Source organism: Entelurus aequoreus, linkage group LG06, assembly GCF_033978785.1.
Source record: "Entelurus aequoreus isolate RoL-2023_Sb linkage group LG06, RoL_Eaeq_v1.1, whole genome shotgun sequence".
In the NCBI taxonomy this organism is placed as follows: Eukaryota; Metazoa; Chordata; class Actinopteri; order Syngnathiformes; family Syngnathidae; genus Entelurus; species Entelurus aequoreus.
This window is the reverse complement of record NC_084736.1, coordinates 29,299,352-29,319,157: the sequence shown is the minus strand read 5'-3', so window position 1 is coordinate 29,319,157 and position 19,806 is coordinate 29,299,352. Positions and strand designations below refer to the sequence as shown.

The 19,806-nt window shown below is 38.4% G+C and overlaps 1 protein-coding gene across 3 annotated transcripts in view; it reads left to right on the top strand.

Moving 5' to 3' along the window:
* Window positions 1-19,806, top strand: part of LOC133652098 (epsin-2-like) — a 62,472-nt gene that overhangs the window by 31,385 nt on the left and 11,281 nt on the right. For all 3 annotated transcript variants that reach the window (XM_062050479.1, XM_062050478.1, XM_062050477.1), the window contains exons 3-6: window positions 2,925-3,079; window positions 14,940-15,052; window positions 16,063-16,167; window positions 16,394-16,499. In XM_062050479.1, the coding sequence (XP_061906463.1) occupies window positions 2,925-3,079; window positions 14,940-15,052; window positions 16,063-16,167; window positions 16,394-16,499 (479 nt within the window). The remainder of the gene's footprint in view (window positions 1-2,924; window positions 3,080-14,939; window positions 15,053-16,062; window positions 16,168-16,393; window positions 16,500-19,806) is intronic.

Here is a 19,806-nt window from a genome sequence, read left to right as displayed (position 1 = left end):
CTATTAAAAAAAGCTTTGATTTATACTCTGTTGCTTCAATTCATCTTTTTTGTGTTTAACTAAATGAAATGTATCAATTCCGGATCGCTTTAAATATGCAAACATAGTGTGGCAGCAAACAGCGGATTTTTTTTAAATATTAATGCACACATGTCATAAGTGCAATTTCAATGTTGATGATGTGTATTTATCTTAAAAGAATGAAGGCTGCGGCAAGTAGAAAAATAGTTGTTTTTTAACTTCTTTCACTAAAATAGGGGTAGGATTAAATAAGATTTGCTTCTTCCTACTCCTTTTTGAACAAAACAAAATGAGAATATGTAAATGTATGTATTTATTTTACAGACAGACATAGTTTTGTATTTCATTGTTTCTTTTGTTAATATCAGAGTCCGTTCTGCAAAAAGGTCATCCTTAGAAGCACACAGTTTATGAACAGGGACCCACAGTTAAAATATATATCATCATATAATATACAAAATACAATACAATACATTTCAAAATCTACCCACCAAATACCCAATTACAATTTCATTTATAAATAAAAAAGGAATCTTTAAATCCACCAAATCAGTCTCAATATCCTATTATTCAATTTGATTAAAAGGTTGCATCTTGAAGATCTGCAATAATCTCATCATCAGAGTCTAGAATTTAATCCATATACTACGTTATACATAATACAAACACTGTGGAATCTGTGGAATAAATTGTATGATGTATCACATTGTGACCACGTTCATGTTGGAAATAAACTTCAACCATAATTACCATAACCATAAGGCTCAAAATGTGTTTTATCCGATAACTTAATCGAACAAAATAATTGGTATATTACCAAAGCAATCGACAGCTTCAGCCCGAGATATAGGTTTTTCTGGGGTATTGAAAAGAACAACAGTGTACACTGAAGCGAAAACCGTGGATTTTGTGAAGCGTTCCAGACGAGTGAATGAAATTAAGTCTCTGAGCCTTGCAAAGTGAGCATGTCAACAAATCTGTGCCCCAGCACAAATCAGTAGACTGGACTTAATGTTGTTACACTAAGCTGGAAAAAACAATCTTAAACCAGGTTCAAACTGTCATCGAGCAACGGCAGTAAAGATGAAATATATAACAGTCTTGCAATGAAAGATTGGCTGCAAAAGATAGCGAGCGGTGTCAGAAATGTCGATGAATCATCTCAAGCTGCCGCTTTGCTTTCTGTCTGCCAACCAACCAATAGGAACACACCGCTAAATGACGTGAAGATCACCGCATCCACAGTCACTGTCACAACACAAAGGAGACGCAGGAGAACGGATGGAAGCAAATCTACATTTTAATCTGTAATGACAAAGGTGTGTTGAGGTCATGCTAGCTGGAAAAGGCTGTTTATGGAAACCAGTAAATAATCTTACAGGATTGCAAAAAACATACAAATTGTACACGGTCGACCTTTTATTACAGGCTTTTGCATTTCATTGAGACGTGGAGCCACATTTTCTTTTCATTTCAATTAAATGAGGCACTTTGTGTTTGTTTTAGGAGCTTTACAAGATAACTGTGGCAAACACTTTTTGATAACAGGTTATTTATTTAAAAAAACGACAATGTTCAATTATACATTTTCAGCCAGCATTTAGTTAATTTGTTTTAAATTCTAAACCTGGAGTTTCCAAACTTTTTGACTGGGCGGCTGCATTAGGCTTAAAAAATTTGGCCGAAGCCCGAAAGCCGTCTGCACGCAAAGTGTGTGTGTGTGTGTGTGTGTGTGTGTGTGTGTGTGTGTGTGTGTGTGTGTGTGTGTGTGTGTGTGTGTGTGTGTGTGTGTGTGTGTGTGTGTGTGTGTGTGTGTGTGTGTGTGTGTGTGTGTGTGTGTGTGTGTGTGTGTGTGTGTGTGTGTGTGTGTGCGTGCGTGCGTGCGTGCGTGCGTGCGTGCGATAAGGTATTATTATAGTAATATAATTAATTTGTTATTAGTAATATAATTGGTTATTAAGAGTATGTGAAAATTTGACCGCTAGCTTGTTTACTTCCGTGACGACCTCCTTAAGTTTGTTTTAATCAATCCGAACTAGCAAGAAGGTAAAAAGGGGCCAAACATAGATAAGAGTGGAGAGAGTGTTTTGCATATTTCCTATTTTCCCTTGTAATGGATTTTTTAAATGATGATTGGGCCTTTGCTGTAATATCCACAAAGTTCAATGAGCAGGATATGTTATGTATCAACATGTTTGTTAAATTTGTGTGTTGGTTGAATTTTTTTTTTATGCACCGTGATTAGGGAAGGTTGTTTGGATTGGGCCATAAAAGTGCATGCTGTGCACATATTAACTTTGATTTACATTTAATGGCCTCCGATCTGAGTTAATTTTGTTGGCCAACAAATGGCGACAAAATGGCCGCTATCTGACCGCTGACTATTTGTATATTATATGAAAACACTGCGCTCAGCCAAATTGCTTATTGGACTTGTGCTGTCTCCTGGGCCAAATTGAAGATGCGGGCGGGCCGTAGTTTGGACACCCCTGTTGTCAACCAGTCGCTTCATTTTTCTATCATTTGTTCCAGTGCTGAAAGTTTTTTTTTTTTTTTTACAGCCTCTATTATGTGATGTATAACCATGACATCAGCTGACACTCATTTATTCATAGCACTGACATCTGCGTGAGCAATTTATAATTTATTTGGGCCCTTGATATGCAGCATGTCGATTTCAAGTGGGATCCCAGCTTTTGTAATGCAAACATTTGGAATGTGATTTCTGTTGCCAATTAGACTCGCGCAGTATTTTGTTATAACTCGTATCTCACATTTAAACAAATAATTTTTCTAAGTTTTTCCGAGAGGAAAATGTGCAATTCTGATAACATTGATGATAATCTTACAATCCTAAGAACCATGATCTATTTTACGAAGTTTGCTGTGTTTTGTCCTGCAAGGTCTCAGGCTTTGAAGACCAAAGAGCGCATGGCCCAAGTGTCCACGGGGAGTACTCAGATGGGCTTTGGTCGTGGTTCATCCCAGCCCAACCTCTCCACTTCGTACAGTGAAGAGTACGGCAGGTCAGAGGGCTCGCCTGCCTCCTACCATGGCTGTGAGTACCAATAAAGCACTCCTCCCATATGTTATTTATTCTTAAAATTTATGTTATAGTCCAGCATCCCCAGATCTACTCCTAGTGCTGGGTGATATGGAAAAAAATGAATTACACGATTTGGATCATTTTATATCATGATAACAATATACCACTATATAGCGATGGTACGCTTTCAGTTCTATGAAAAATTTTAACAACATACATGACCACTTACCTTTTTTCTCACTTTATTTGCAAGTGAAATTAACAAATACATTTGGTATAGCAAACAACAATAGCAACAAAACACATTTTTCAAGTTTTTAAAACATGTTTTTCAAGTTTTTTAAAAAATGTTTTACAAGTACCGGTATTCAAGTTTCTCTAAAGTGCAGTCAGAACGCTAGATCATAACTAAAAATAAACAAATACTTTTGGTATCAGATATAAACAATTTCAATAAAAAATCTTAAAGTGCACGTCTCTGGAATCATTAACTTTAGCCTTTAGTGCAGTCAGAACAGTAGTAGATCACAATTAAATTTAAACCAATACTTGTGGTTTATCAAGTGTAAACAGTTGCAGTCTCTGGAATCATTAACCTTAATAGGATAGGTTGGTTGTGTTAGCGTCGGGCGACGGAACACTTTTCTTGCATACTTTGCATATGACCATTTTCTGCTCTGGATCCGTCGCTTTGAAACCAAACCTTCATTTAACATAATGTCGTTTTTTGCTGCTTCAACACAGCTCAATCAACACAGAAAAAGGTTAAGTGAAATATCTTTGTTGTTAACTGGAGGTCAATAATGCTTGTCTTTCTCTCAGACAGACAGGGCTTTGCTGTCCGTTTAATGTGCTGCGCACACACCGCACAGTGAGCTAACGTTACGCTAAAACCTAATTAGCCTTCACCTCAAGGACTGCGAGCAAGCTGACGCCTATGTTTCTAGACCGTCAACGGGCTCATAGTGATGTTACTAATAGTTAAGTTGTAGGGGACTGGGAGGTGTTTATTATAATTTGGGGAGAGTCTGCTACCTTATGCTGCCATACCATGAATTTATTAACGTGGATTAACAATTTGAAAAACTTATTTGGGTGTTACCATTTAGTGGTCAATTGTACGGAATATGTACTGTACTGTGCAATCTACTAATAAAAGTTTCAATCAATCAATCAATCAATGCTTTCCTGCTAAACACCTTTTTGCTCACCCCACCGCAGTAGCACTGACTCCATGCGCTCTGAATATGCACTCTTGATTGGCTGTTACCGCTCTGCGTGTAACCAATCAGATGGTTTTGTGGGTGGGACAATGCTGGATGCTGCAGAGACGTACTGACAGAGGCAGCACGAAGTGGAGCAGCTTATTAAGACATTGGTTTAGGCGGTGGCTCTTTGTTGTTAAGGCGGCCGCCTTAATAACAAAGCGCTGCGGGAAACCCTGCACGAACTTACTGAATGTGCAATTATTGTTGTTGTTACTATGAATCATCTGATGGCACAAGCCCTATCAAATCAAATCAACTTTATTTATAAAGCACATTTAAAATTTACCACAGGGGTAACCAAAGTGCTGTACAATGGGCAGGTTACAAGATAATATGAGAACCGAGCAAACACAACACAAACAGAACACGATAAAAAATAAATAAATAAAACATAAAAACAGGTTCACAGCAGGTGTATTATGGGGCGCCATTGCAGGATGGATATCACTCAGTGTTAAAAGCCATGGAATAAAAGTATGTTTTTAAGAGAGATTTAAAGACACGAAGAGAGGAGGCTTGTCTAACACTCAGAGGTAGGTCGTTCCAGAGCTTGGTAGCAGCAGCGGCGAAAGCTCTGTCACGTCTAAGCTTCAGCCTTGTGTCAGGGACCGTCAGTAGCAGCTGATCGGCTGATCTTAGGGATCGGGTGGGGCAGTAAGGCTGAAGGAGGTCGGAGAGATATGTTGGCGCGAGGTTGTTTAGACATTTAAAAACAAATAAAAGGAGTTTAAAATTGATTCGGTAACGCACAGGGAGCCAGTGAAGGGACGCTAATATAGGGGTGATGTGCTCACGTCTGCGGGTCTGTGTTAGCAGATGAGCAGCACTATGCATAAAATACAGCCTATCGCTTGAAACGATAAAAATAGAAATGGCACGATAGACATTTTTCTATCGTGCCCACAATATGTATCGTCATATCGCCCAGCACTACCTACTCCTGCACTTATTTCTTTGTATAGTTTTAGTACAGGCGTTGCGATTGAAGAGTCATCGTCATGGACCCACTAGCTGCGGAAGCTAGCTCTCCAATCATCTAAACAGACTCAATAACTCCACGATATGTCCATCGAGGCGCACTGGCTAGAATTTGTTTTGACCTTTTTTTTTTTTCATGCATGGACCTACTGTGCAGTCCCTCCACTATTCAAATGTAACCAATCCCTGCGAATTATGCGCAGCATTGAAATTTGTCCAATGTCTGCAACTTTCCCTGCATAATTTGGCTACAGTATTTTCCTGACTATAGAGCAGCTATATATAAGCTGCACCCACTAAATTTTAGAAAGAAAAGAATAGCCGCTCGTTTCCTCACAGCATTTTTACCTGAGTAGTGAGGATTGTGCTGATTTCATTATCACAAATCTTGTGCTGAAGGATACGACAATCCCATCAATTGGCACCAGATTATAAACCGCAGATATATATGTTGTGAAATGAGTTATTGATGTAGCATTACATCTAAGGACAGCTCCATAATGGAGAAACTGATCATGTGGGCCGGCTCTACTATCGGAATAAAACTGGACTCATTGGAACTGTGGAAAAACTAGTGAGCATCATGGATGATGCCAGTCACCCTCTGCATACCGTTATCAGTAGCCAGAGGAGCCTGTTCAGTGCTAGACTGCTTCATCCCAAGTGCAGGACTAATAGACTAAAAAACTATTTTGTCCCACATGCTATTAGACTGTACAACTCCTCTCTGGGGGCAGGGGGTACTAGGATGACAGGGGATGCATAACAATAACATATACCCCCATTATTTATTATTTACTTTTTACTTTTTAAATTATATCTCAACTCTGTACACTGCTGCTGGAATTTAAATTTTCCTGAGGGAATTCTCCTGAAGGAATCAATCAAGTACTATCTATCTATTTACACAGTTAATTGTTTCCAAACTGTGTCTGAAACACGGCAGTAAAACAGCTGATCAAACAAAACAGAAGTCATCGTCATGGACCTGCTGCGTAAACCAGCTCTTAAATTAGCTAAACAGACTCAATAATTTACTGACACATTTCTGAAACTGAAACAATACAACAATAATGCAATTGTAAGTTAATAATGCTAACACAGACACTCGTAAACGTGTAAGCATATTAGCTATTTCTAACGGCGCTAGCGTCGTTACATTACGATAACATGTACAAATATGCATGAAAACACTCCTACAGACTTTACACATGGGACAGTTTAGTAAGTAATAATTGTTTTAGTTATATTGTAAAACTTACAAACGTTGTTTGGAGTAATGAATGAAGAATCTATTCAGGTAGAAACGCTATGGACGGCTAGAAGACGGAACCGCACTTGTACTTCCGGTTCAGCGCTTTAAAAACAGCAGGAAATCACTGTAGGCGTTCACCCAGCAGCACCCGCAGTGAGCGAACTCGTCTAAAGATGATGCCATAGTACAAACAATAACACTATTTCAGTGTCTTTGCATGTGTTTAATGAAAACTATTTGTATTATGGCCATCAGCGAAGCAAAATCCATTAATTAGCTGCACCGTTTTATAATCTGCAGGATTCAAAGCGTAGGAAAAAAGAAGCGGCTTATAGTCAGGAATTTACGGTAAATAGCTAAATTTTCGCCAATCCCATTTGTTTCAAAAGCACACGTCTACTGTCTTATCAAAATGTGTTTCTTGTGTAGACGAGGCAGGAACAGCAACATGTAACAATACGTATAACTCTTTATTGCTCAGTTGTCTTCTCCCTCATAGCTCATGGTGCGTTCCATTTGTACTTGGAAGGCGGACTTTTCGAGTTCCTAGCCGGAAGTTTAAACTGTAATGCCCCCGCAGGTCAGATTTCCTACTCAAAAAGTCAGTGCATTGGCTTCAAAGATGGCTGCTCTGAATGTAAACAATAATATAAACTCCTATGGTATCCGTTATTAGCACTTCATTTCTGCTTGCTTAATGTGACTGTTATTTATTTGCATATATTGTTACCAATATGCCTTTAAAGCCTGAGTTGTACACTACTAATTTCTTAATTACAATATCTTGCACATTTTGTTGGATTAAGCATTTATTTAATGTCAATATTTGCACATCGACCAGTATTTTCATTTATTTGACTGTTTTTCATAATGCTGACCTCGTTTTAAAGGTTATATTTAAAATAAAAGTATTTAAATTCAGCCTTTTTTCTCCTGGTCTTTATTTAGAATAGTTTTTGGTTTTTTTATCAATAATTATCGATATCGACTGATATGAAACACTTATATCGTGATACATTTTTTAGTCATATCGCCCAGCCCTATATCGCGGGTTTGTCTCTGTGCGATATAGAAAATGACTATATCGTGATATTCGAGTATACGTTCTCACTCTTTCCTGTCTCTCCTTCTCACAGAGACTTAAAATAAGCGCACCTTCTTACATACGTCACATACTGTCACGTGAACAACGTCACACGCTCACGCGGAACAGACAGGTAGCGACATGGTAACGTTAGCTGTGATGCTAACAGCTAATGGTGTGGTTTGAGTGGTAATACGAGAGAAAGAAGGTGCGAATCTATTAACAAATGGAGGAATAATTAATTCCCAAGAAAAACAGCACAGCGTCCATCGTCTGACGGTGGTTTGGCTTCAAGCGGGAATATGTCTTTACATGTCAACATCTCCGTTCGGTGCCACCAACTAAATGCCGAAGCAACTATTTCCACATCAACACCGTAGGACATATACTATTTGATATGCAGCTCATTTTTATGTGACACTTATTGAAATATCTTGTGTGTCATCATGCACAAAAGTGCGCTTTATTTTTGATTTAAACTATTGTAGTGGCATTCTGTACAAAAAGTGCACTTTAATTTAGTGTTGTTTTGAAATGTCATCTTAGTGACATCATTCACAAAAGTGCACTTATAGCTTGTTTTAAAAGGCGCCGACAATCTTGCACTTTCTGTTTTGGAAATGACATGAATGTTTGTGCCACTGCTTAATAACTGTTTAATTAATACAGTTTTGCTAAATTGACTTAGTTGTGATTTCCCTCTCTGCATGAAAGTTTAAAATGAATATATATATTAATGCAGTATGAACAAGCATGTTTTAATGTAGACACATAGAATCATCATACTGCTGTGATTATATGTATCAAGTGTTCATTCAAGGCTAAGGCTAAATATTGAGATATATATCGTGTATCGCGATATGGCCTAAAAGTACTGAGATATTAAAAAAAGGCCATATCGCCCAGCCCTACGCCAGAGTTTTAAAGCGGAGACATGATGTCGGACATCTGGAGGGAGGATGCGGACGTAGCCTCGGTCAGAACTTCTACCTTGCTAGCTAGCTCACAAGAGCGAGACGAAGTTGTGTGAAAAATTACTTTAGCTTTAATTTGAGCCAAAGTCACCTGGCTAAACTTTGTTCACATCAATTCAAGTACGTTTTAAAGCAGCGTCAGTTTGCAATGCGGAAAAAAGGCACTTTAAAAACCGCAAACCGCGCACGCGTACACAGACATGCACGCAATTTAACCTTTCTCACGGCAAACTTGACATTTCTCACGCATACATTTCCCCAACCACTAATCTATACAGGGTATCCACGGGGTCTTAAAAAGTCTTTAAAAAGTCTTAAATCCACTAATTTGAATTTAAGGCTTTAAAATGTCTAAAATTATCCTGAAATCTCATTAAAGGTCTTTAATACAATCTATTAAAAGATCTATTGACGTTACTTTTATTTAAAACATGCGTAAACTTCAGTCTCGCTTTGAAATATTTCGATTTTTGAGGACGCTATAACGTAACTACACAGCGGAACTAACCGTGCTGCCCGGTCAGAATTTATCGAACATCACCAGCTATTGCTGACTTCCAAACAAATCTTGGTTCACAACAGAGAGGTTTCTGGTGTATTTAGTTAGGTTAAGTGTTTTGTATTCCAATGTGAAAGAGCTCTGAATAAATTAATATCCTTTGCAAGTAATTCCGGGCCTCCAATTTTTCTTCGTCTTTTTGTACTTTTTTGCCTGTATCGATGTGAAACGTGTCTTAAATTGTATTCATTATGGTCTTAAAAAAGTCTTAAATTTGGCTTGTTGAAACCTGCAGAGACCCTGCTATATTTATTTTTGTCATGATAATACATTTTGGCCCTCGCGGCTTGCTGTGACCGACTGAGCAGACCGATCCCAACAGTCCCTTTAGCCTGAATCTAACCAACCACGTAAGGCACCACACAATATAAACCAATCAGAAGCACTGTAAGGCGGGGTTTGCCTGAGTTTTGGCCGTGCCTGTTAAGTGTGATTGCTAAGATCCGGGAACGTATCAACTTCAATCATTTGACAATAAGGCATTGTAACATCAAAAATGGTCCAAATCACGACAGGGGGCCCATCTCTTCAACATGGCCGTGCCCAGGGTTGAAGGAAGTGATGTCATCAAAATGGCAGCCCCTATAGGGCTTCCAGCGGGACACAAAATGAATGAATGAGTAAATGTGTGAGACATGAACTGCACACAGAGGCATAGTTGGCGCATTGTAAAACTGGCAAACCGAAAAGAACGCAAATAGAGGTGTTTGTGAATCGAGGTTTCATTGTGTGAATGCTCCTAAGCATTCACACATGGTTTTCTACACCAACATTCATCTATTTATTCGACTTCTTCAACTTCTTTGTCTTCTCCAGATTTTGGCGCGCTCTACCTTCCACATTTTTCACCCAATTCAAACCGTTGCAACTTCAAACTGTTCAGCCTATTCGAGAATCGCAGGCTTTCCCTTGAGAAATTCCCAAAATTCCAAGAAGTCTAGGTTTTCCGGGTCATTTGTCCCATTCAAAATTAATTGGCCATTTTTCAAACTTCCACCATTTCCACATGTTTCAACCTATTCCAAACCATTCCACCTTCAACACATTCCACTATCCTTGAAATTTAAACTACCTTTTTTCAAGTTAAAAAAAATCAAGGATTTTCCAGAATTCCTGGTTTTCCAAAGCCCTATTTCCACCCTTTTTTCTGGCGACTATTCCTTCCACATTTTTCTACGCATTTCAACCATTCCACCATCAAAACCTTTCTCTTAATTAGGACAAAAAACTAAGTTGTTTTTTGAACTGGAAAAATTCCCGGTTTTCCTGAAATTCCAGGAATTCCGTAATACCATTTCTCAATTCAACATGTTACTACTTCAACATTTCTCGACCGATTTAAAAATATTCCAACATCAACCATTACAACTCATTCAGACCATTGAAGTTTTTTACTATTTAAAAAGAAAAAATCCCGCTTTTCCCTAAATTCCCAAATTTTTGGAAATTCCCATTGAAATCAATGGGACATTCTTCAAAGTTCCACAACTCCCACATTTGTCATCTGATTCAATCTGTTCCAACTTCAAAATATTCAACCTGTTTGGGAATTGTGTGCTCTACTTCAACTATTCTTTAAAAATTCCAGGATTTCACTTCAACTTCAGCATTGGAGCATTCACACGAAATTCCTTCAGGAATTGCCTCATCTAGTTGTATTTACTTCACAGTCACTCTGGTTACATTTTTGGCAACTGAATCGATTTCAACTAAGTCAATCGTTTTAGCTCGTATTTTCTATATAAACTAATATCGTATCGGCAACCTCAAATTCCAATTCCAATGGTATCATTGTTAAAATGAATCGTGACATTAATAATAATAGTAATAACAAACAGATTTATAAGTTCATGGGGTGCGTGGGAAAACATCGCCTTGGAGAATTACAGTTTTAGGCAAGAAAACTGATAGAATAGAATAGAATGCCTTTTATTGTCACTATACACAGGTACAATGAGATTAAAAGCAACTCCAGTATCAGTGTCTATAAATATGCAAAACATAGGAAGGAAATAAAATAAATAGTGCAAAAGGAGGTAAGGTGCACTATCCAGTCCTGAGAACGAATGTTCTGAATGTGTTGTTTAAATATTATACTATATACCATACTTGCCAACCCTCCCGTTTTTAGCGGGAGAATCCCGGTATTCAGCGCCTATATATATATATATATATATATATATATATATATATATATATATATATATATATATATATATATATATATATATATATATATATATATATATATATATATATATATATATATATATATATATATATATATATATATAGCTAGAATTCACTGAAAGTCAAGTATTTCATATATATATATATATATATATATATATATATATATATATATATATATATATATATATGAAATACTCGAGTTGGTGAATTCCAGCTGTAAATAACCACACCCCCTACCCCCCACCTCCCGATATTGGAGGTCTCAAGGTTGGCAAGTATGCTATATACATATACACAGAAGCAATCAAACTTTGGGTGGAAAGTAAAAATTGCACACAGAGAGGTGCTAAACTATAAAATCAGTGCCTATGAGAGTTCACCGTGGTTATGGCTTTAGGAAAAAAAACTGTTCTTGAGTCTGTTTGTCTTAGACCTGATGACACTGTAGCGCCTTCCTGAGGGCAACAGGTCAAAGCCAGGGTGGGAGCTGTCCTTGATAATGTTGGTAGCTCTGCTGAGGCAGCGGGAGGTGTAAATATCTTGTCAGGGAGGGGAGAGGGCAGCCGATGATCTGCTGTGCTGCCTTTACCACTCTCTGGAGCCTCTCCTTGTCTGCAGCGGTGCAGCTGCCGTACCATGCTGTTATGCAGTATGTCAGCAGGCTCTCAATGGATGAGCGGTAGAAGGTCAGCAACAGGTTGGAGTCCAGGTTGTACTTCTTGAGGACTCTCAGAAAGTGCAGCCGCTGCTGAGCCTTCTTAGTGATGCAATGAGTTCCACTGTTAGTGATAAATAAGCACAAGATAGGGTTATATGATGATGATGATGATGATAACTTCCTGATCCTCTTCTGCTCCCCAGTGTGAAATGAATGACAGTTCGAAAGATACGCTGTCAGGAAATGGGCGAACACAGAAGGACAAACGGAAGCACAGGAGAATTTGCAATGCATGCGTGAAGGAACCCTGGTCTGTTTTCCCTTTACCTTCCGACGTTTGGCTTTTTGTAGACAGTGGCGCTGCTGAGTGTGTGCACCAGATCATGTAGTGCGCCATCAGTCTGAGTGTGTGGCCCACATTCCTTCATGCACGTAATCTGCACTATGCTGCTCTGGGGCGGAAGGTCCGGCCGCTGAGTCATGCACTTGAGAAAAGCGAAACTGTGTCGAGCCAATAGGAACACAACCGGTGTTGCCAGGAGGGATTTTTGAGATTCCAGTTGGCGCCCCGGGTGTTACGCGTCGGTAGAGTGTGATTTAAAACAATGTGACTGACTTTAGATGTGAGCTGTCCTCTGCCCCTAATGGTTTGTGTAACATATTTAAAGGAGAACTGCACTATTTTGCGGGGGAGTTTGGTCTATCATTCACAATCGCCATGTGAGACAGGAACACTCATATTTCTCCTTTCTGTGCATCCTGAATCATAAAAAACTGCTAGTTTGAGTCGGCTAACAAAAACAGGTAATGGCAATCGATCTATTCCGTGTATAATGCCCTCCAAAAACCTCCAACAAGGTTTCATATACATGCTGTAAGTATATATGTGAAGTGAAGTGAATTATATTTATATAGCGCCTTTCTCTAGTGACTCAAAGCACTTTTACATAGTGATGCCCAATATCTAAGTTACATTTAAACCAGTGTGGGTGGCACTGGGAGCAGGTGGGTAAAGTGTCTTGCCCAAGGATACAACGGCAGTGACTAGGATGGCGGAAGCGGGGATTGAACCTGGAACCCTCAATTTGCTGGCACGGCCACTCTACCAACCGAGCTATACCGCCCCATGTAAAGCAGTAATAGGCACATTCATGACATGTTTCTTTTTTGGGCACATTAAATCCACAGAGCGCATAGCAATGTTCGCTGTTTCTGTCAACATTAAAAACTACTAATCATGGCAGACTTCATTTGGGGCAACGACGACCGTCTTCTGAAAAATTATGATCTAAAACAGGGGTGTCAAACTAATTTTATATCAGGGGCCGCATGGAGAAATCCACTCCCAAGTGGGCCGGACTGGTAAAATCACGGCACGATAACTTAAAAATAAAGACAACTTCAGATTGTTTTCTTTGTTTAAAATTAGAACAAGGACATTCTGAAAATGTACAAATCATAATGTTGTTGTTTTTTTTTTTTTACACTTACGTGTTGCGGTTATTAGTATTCGATCTTTATTTGTCGTTATTTATACTTTCTTTATAAATTATGTGATAATGTTCATCAGTCAACTCATTGGTGTTTATTTTCAATCTATCAAGATACAAAAATATCAATGAAATTACATGATTTTATTTATGTAGTCTGCTCATTTTCCTCAACTGGTGCACTAACATCATGTGGTTTATTTATTTTTTTAAATATGTAGCATAATTTACAAAGATACAAATACTTGCTATTGCGACATCTAGTGGGCACATTTAGAACAGCAGTTTTTTTTCATTCAAAAATTTCGGCTCATTTTTATACTCAGCAAACTCATCCCGTGGGCCGGATAAAACCGGTTTGTTTGACACCCCTGATCTAGAACCTTATATTTTTTAGTCTGAATATACAGAGGATGATCTACAAATTTTCAAAGCTAGATGATAAACAGATCCAGTTCTAGTGAAACACTATGGCATGTAGCAAGAAATGCAATGTATAAACACAGTAACAAAACAGTGACTTACAATGTCCGCTCCCACTGGAAAGACAACTGGTGGGATGGTTGTATATTTCAGCACAATACTTGTGCTCTCCGTTTAGCACAATTCTCACTCCTCAGGTACAAATGCTGTGAGGAAAGGAGTATCTTGCCTCGTCTTCCCAGAGATGTCTTGAAAGTCTAATTTAAAAAAAAAACAATCTCTTGGTTTGTGGCCACATATTCTAGTCTTTATTCTTCAGCTATCATTCATTCCACTATACACGTGCAAGGTACAATTTATAATCTACCATTAACTTTTCCAAACTCAGAGGCGATGCAGCAGTAGTATCTCAGTAGCTCGATACTCGCAGTAGTTGGTTGACTTTGGCACTCTGTTGCTAAAAGTAGTTCCTCTGTGTTAGCTCCTAGCATAACAATGTCGTTATCGCTTGGTTGATATGCAGGTCATGGCATGTAAATGGAGTATTGTTGGCTTGAATCCTACTATGTACATGGTTAGCTGCCTCGTACTTACAGATTGTTTTGTTTCCGACTGCATAAAAAAGAGAAAGACGTGTTCTTGTCCCACGTAGGGATTGTGAATAAAAAAAAGTGTCAATAATTGTTTTTCAGATTTTAAAATTCTAAGACAACAAAACTGAGAGGTCCATTGTCACACTTTTAATCAATACTATACATTTACTTACCACATTTAGTTTTAGGTGATCTTCGTGGAAGACACGTATGTACCACATGCATTATGTGATGATTGTCAACTTTTTTTTCCTTCTATGTTATCTATGTGAATTCACAAAAAGAAGGTCCATGGAGTTTTGAAGACACACAGAAACACTTTGTGTTGCATTTTCTACATTCTCCAAATATAATCCTAATACCTGGAAATGCTTTTTGTCTGATTTTTGTCTACTAGCCACATCTCCCAATGCGGGCTCAGAACTGGAGCAGGCCAGGCCTCAGACCAGTGGTGAAGAGGAGCTACAGTTGCAACTCGCTCTGGCCATGAGCAGAGAGGCTGCAGAGCAGGTATGAAACACGGGTGCTAACGTGGCAGATCATGGATACGATGAGTATCCATCTTGATGGTGTCTACACAGGATGGAGGAATAGCTGTGATTGGCCAGTCTACTTTTAAGATTTGAATGTAGGATAACTAGAGCAGAGTACAGAGTAAGGCTGGGCAATAAGGCACAAGACAATGGCTGAAAAGGATCTATCACAATATAAGTATTTTATGTCGGTCGAAATTGATAATTATTGATATTTTTTTATGACCTATCAAAAATAAGGACCAGGAGAAATATTTTTAACTGTAAACACTTTTATTTAAATTGTTTTGTTATTAAAAAAAAAAATTAAACAATTCTAATCAAACTATTTTCTGAAAATTAAGTGCCAGGAAGTTACAGCCGTGCTCTAAAGGGCGAGCGCGGCTAAGGTGGTGTCTTGGTGGAGATGAGCGCCTTGCATCATTTACAGACCACATTGGTGTGACTACGGTCCCTTTGAAAAAATCCCCAGAAGGGCCATACTGTCCAAGTGACTTTTCCTCTTTTAGCCACAATTTCTTTATTTTTTTTCCCCGTTTTCACTTCATGCAAAGAATCTAGTGCGAGAGAACAAGACGGCACAACCAAATTTGATAGTTGATACTGTTACCTGATTGGCTGTTAGCGTGATCACTTCCTGCGTTGTTCGGTTACTGTAGAGCAAGTGCCTTTGTATATGCAACCAACCTTGATTCCCAGCTTGCGCTTTCTGCCGAGAAAGGACAAATAAATCAAATACATGTTTTGTTGATATCGTTTACGTGTCTATTGTGATAGGTACTGATATAGTTTTATTGCCCAGCCCTAGTACAGCTACAACATATTAGTTGTAATTTCTTCATTTTACTTGACTAGAAAATACACCTTTTAATATTCAACTAAAAGTATATAGTTTTGTATTCGTATTTATATTGAAGATTTAATTGGAAGTGCTAATAAATGCTTGGGCCTGCAGTTTGTACTCACTGGTCTTCTGCCCATTTACAGGAGGAGCGTGTACGCAGGGGCGATGATTTGAGACTACAGATGGCCTTGGAGGAGAGTAAGAAAGGAGGTCCAGGCTCTGGCAAACTCACCAGAAAGAAAAACGACGTAAGTAACCCGCAGAGCACAAACAAGAGTGACTCAGGTCTCCCATGATCCTAATCCAGTCCCCTCAACCTCAATAGCAGCAATGAAGCTATGATCTATGAGGACTGCCTAGTTAGCTCACCATTCTTGTTTGCCTGCATGACCGGATAAATGTGCAGTTGAGAACTAGCATTGTTTTTTAGCTCTTACTGTACACATTTTTTAACAAATATATATATTTTTTAAGCCACAGTCCACTCTGATGGATTTGATGGATGTCCCAGAGCCAGGTGCTACTGCTGATCCCTGGGGTGGAGGAGCTGTAGCCAAAGGGGACCCCTGGAAGTCTTATGGTATACACACATGCACGTTGTATCATGCAAAAGCCACTTTTATTGCCTGCTTTTGTGTATTTGGGATCTCCATGAGTGCTGAAAATGTGAATTCAAGCCATGGAGGCTTTGCCAAGATATTTATGAAACAATTGTACCTTATTGTAAACGAGTGGTTTACGATTTAGGACAAGTGACGTCAGTGGAAATCTCCATACATGGCAGAGGTTTTCCGGAAGACACCTGCGCGAGTCTGTCATTGTTATTTTTAGAAACTGTTTGTAGTCCAAACATAAATGTCCTTTGAGAGACTCATAACCTAAAATGCTATCAACATCAGACAATATACAGAAGGATTATTCCCCATCACTACTGTAATTTCCAGACTATACAGCACACGCGCACCGCTATATAAGTCGCACCCACTAGGTTTTAGAAAGAAAACTATTTTCCGTATGTTAGCCGCACCGAACTATAAGCCGCAGATATGTACATTGTGAAATTATTTACGCAGCAAGATTTTGTAAATGTTTGTTTACATACCTTAATTGTTTCCAAATAGTGTCTGTAACATGGCAGTAAAACGGCGGATCAAACAAAACAGAAGTCAACGTCATGGACCCACTAGCTGCGGAAGCTAACTCTCCAATCAGCTAAACAGATTCAATAACTCCACGGTGACGTTTCGGTGAATTCACTGAAGAATTTGTGAAACTGAAACAATACAAAAAGAATGCCATTGTATGTCAACAATACTAACACAGACACTTGTAAACTTGTTAACCTAATGCTAATGCTAGCGACGTTAGCTTCATTACATTACGATAGCATGTACAAATATGCATGAAAACATTCCTACAGACATCAGACGGTTTAGTGGGGTAAGAATTGTTTTAGTTTTAGTGTAAAACCTACGAACATTGCTTGGAGTGACGAATGAAGTAGAAACACTATGGACGATTAGAATACAGAACGGCACTTCTGCTTCTGGTTCAAAGCTTTAAACAGAAGGAAACACTTGCAGGCATTCACCCAGCAGCACCTGGAGTGAGCGAACTCTTCCAAAAAATGGCGCCACATAGGGTTGGGCGATATATCGAGTTTGTAAGATATAATGATATATTTTTAAACAAGATATGAATTAAGAAAATATCGTAATATCAATATAATTTATTTCACGTTAAAATGACCAAACGCCGCTTATTTGTTGTTTCTTGTTCTCCCCCACTCCTCACTCCCTCTCATGGGATACTAAACCCCTCCCCTTCCTCCTTCCCAGACGTGCTTGCACGTATAAGAACATCCCTGATTGGTTAGTTGTTTAATATGATGAGTTACGATTGGTTGAGATTAGGCCAATCAGAGGCAAGATAGGGCGGGTCATGGAACCAGGAAGGGAAATCACAACAGACGACGAGAAAGTCGTAGAAAAGAAGAGGGAACTTTCAAGCGGGTGATTTATACATTAAAAAAACTAGTGGAAAATGGCAGAGGAATTCTCTTCCTTAGATTTTTCTTATAACGATGTAGACGACATCCAGGAAACCCACAATGTGTCTACTTGGCCACATTTGGACAAATGTATGCGTCTGGATAAAACATTAATTTGAGTTGTTTACCACGTAAGCCCAAATCAAAACTGTTCTCCAGTTGCCAAGCCGGACATATTTCACATGAGAAATGCTGTCAAAAATGTATGCCGAAGTGAGGAAGATCATAGATAGATCATTTTATTTATGTTGTGTACTTCTGTGCTACTTAAACTGTTTCTTCTCTGTGCTGTAAATACCCATCTTGACTAAGTGGGTTAATAAAAGTGCCACTGTAAATACCCATCTTGACTAAGTGGGTTAATAAAAGTGCCACTGACTATTTATAGTACAGTTGTCATTCACTTCAATTTCAGTGAATCTCGCTCAAAAATGAATATCTTTTATATGTATACTTTTACCGAAAAACATATCGATATATATATCGAATATCGAGTTTAAGTAAAAATATATTGAGATATACTTTTTCGTCCATATCGCCCAGCCCTAGCGCCACAGCACAATCTATGATACACCATTTCACTGTCTTTGCATGTGTTTAATTACTATTTGCTTCAAGTTCCAATCCATAAATCAACCACACCGTATTATAAGGTCTAGGGTTCAAAGCGTAGGAAAAAAGTAGCAGCTTATAAATATGGACACATGTCAATTATTTCCATATGTAAAAGAAATACAAACGGTTCTAAAACGCAGATCTAGTACAAGCACACTCGTCAGAGAACGGAGGAGAGGAGCGTCAACCTAGCTTGAATGTGAATGAGTGAAACAAGAAAAGAATAAACTTTGTACATTTCAACAAAACAGGAATTGTGTTACAGCTAAAAGTAACCAGCTGAGAAGAGGAATATAGCAAGTATAATTCAGAAGAGTACAGCCGCCGGCCGGCAACACTTTGAGCCATAAATATGAATGAGTTGATAGACAACATGTCTTTGAGCCGCAGAGTTATGGCGATTTGGAGCAAAGTGTTTGAACATTCTGGGGTTTCAAAGGCAAGGAAGTTAAATCAAGTCTGTCTGTTCACCAAGTAGGGACGTTTATTTATTTTAGTAGCTAATGAAGGAGCTCTTTGTACATATGAATAATTAAACATAATACCTCCACGATAAATACAATTATACGATATATTGCCATTGTACAATATACTAACATATTGTTCAATATCATAATGAAAGATGCATGAATATTTGATTCATAATCAAAAAGTAGCCCCGAATCGTAATCGTAATCAAATTCTAGTACCTAGATACAAGGAAACGGTACGTCTAAAAACAGCAGACTGATTTTATTTGTAATGATACGTTAGCGATAGGGCTGAAAACAGTATCACAATATGAGTGTTTTTTTTAATCGGTCGATATTAATAATTATTGATATTTTTTATCAATAATATGGACTAGGGGAAAAATATATTACATGTAAAAATGTGTATTTCTAATGTAACCTTCCTCAAAATGTAATCTCCGCAACTATCAAGGCAGAAAGGAAAGGAAATGTCAACACAAGCATGGAAAACACTCAAACAATGTAAACAAAGTTTTAAAATCACATCAAACACTTAACAATAAGGTCTTAAAGGCCTACTGAAACCCACTACTACCGACCACGCAGTCTGATAGTTTATATATCAATGATGAAATCTTAACATTATAACACATGCCAATACGGCCGGGTTAACTTATAAAGTGACATTTTAAATTTGCCGCTAAACTTCCGGTTCGAAACGCCTCTGAGGATGACGTATGCGTGTGACGTAGCCCGACGAACACGGGTAT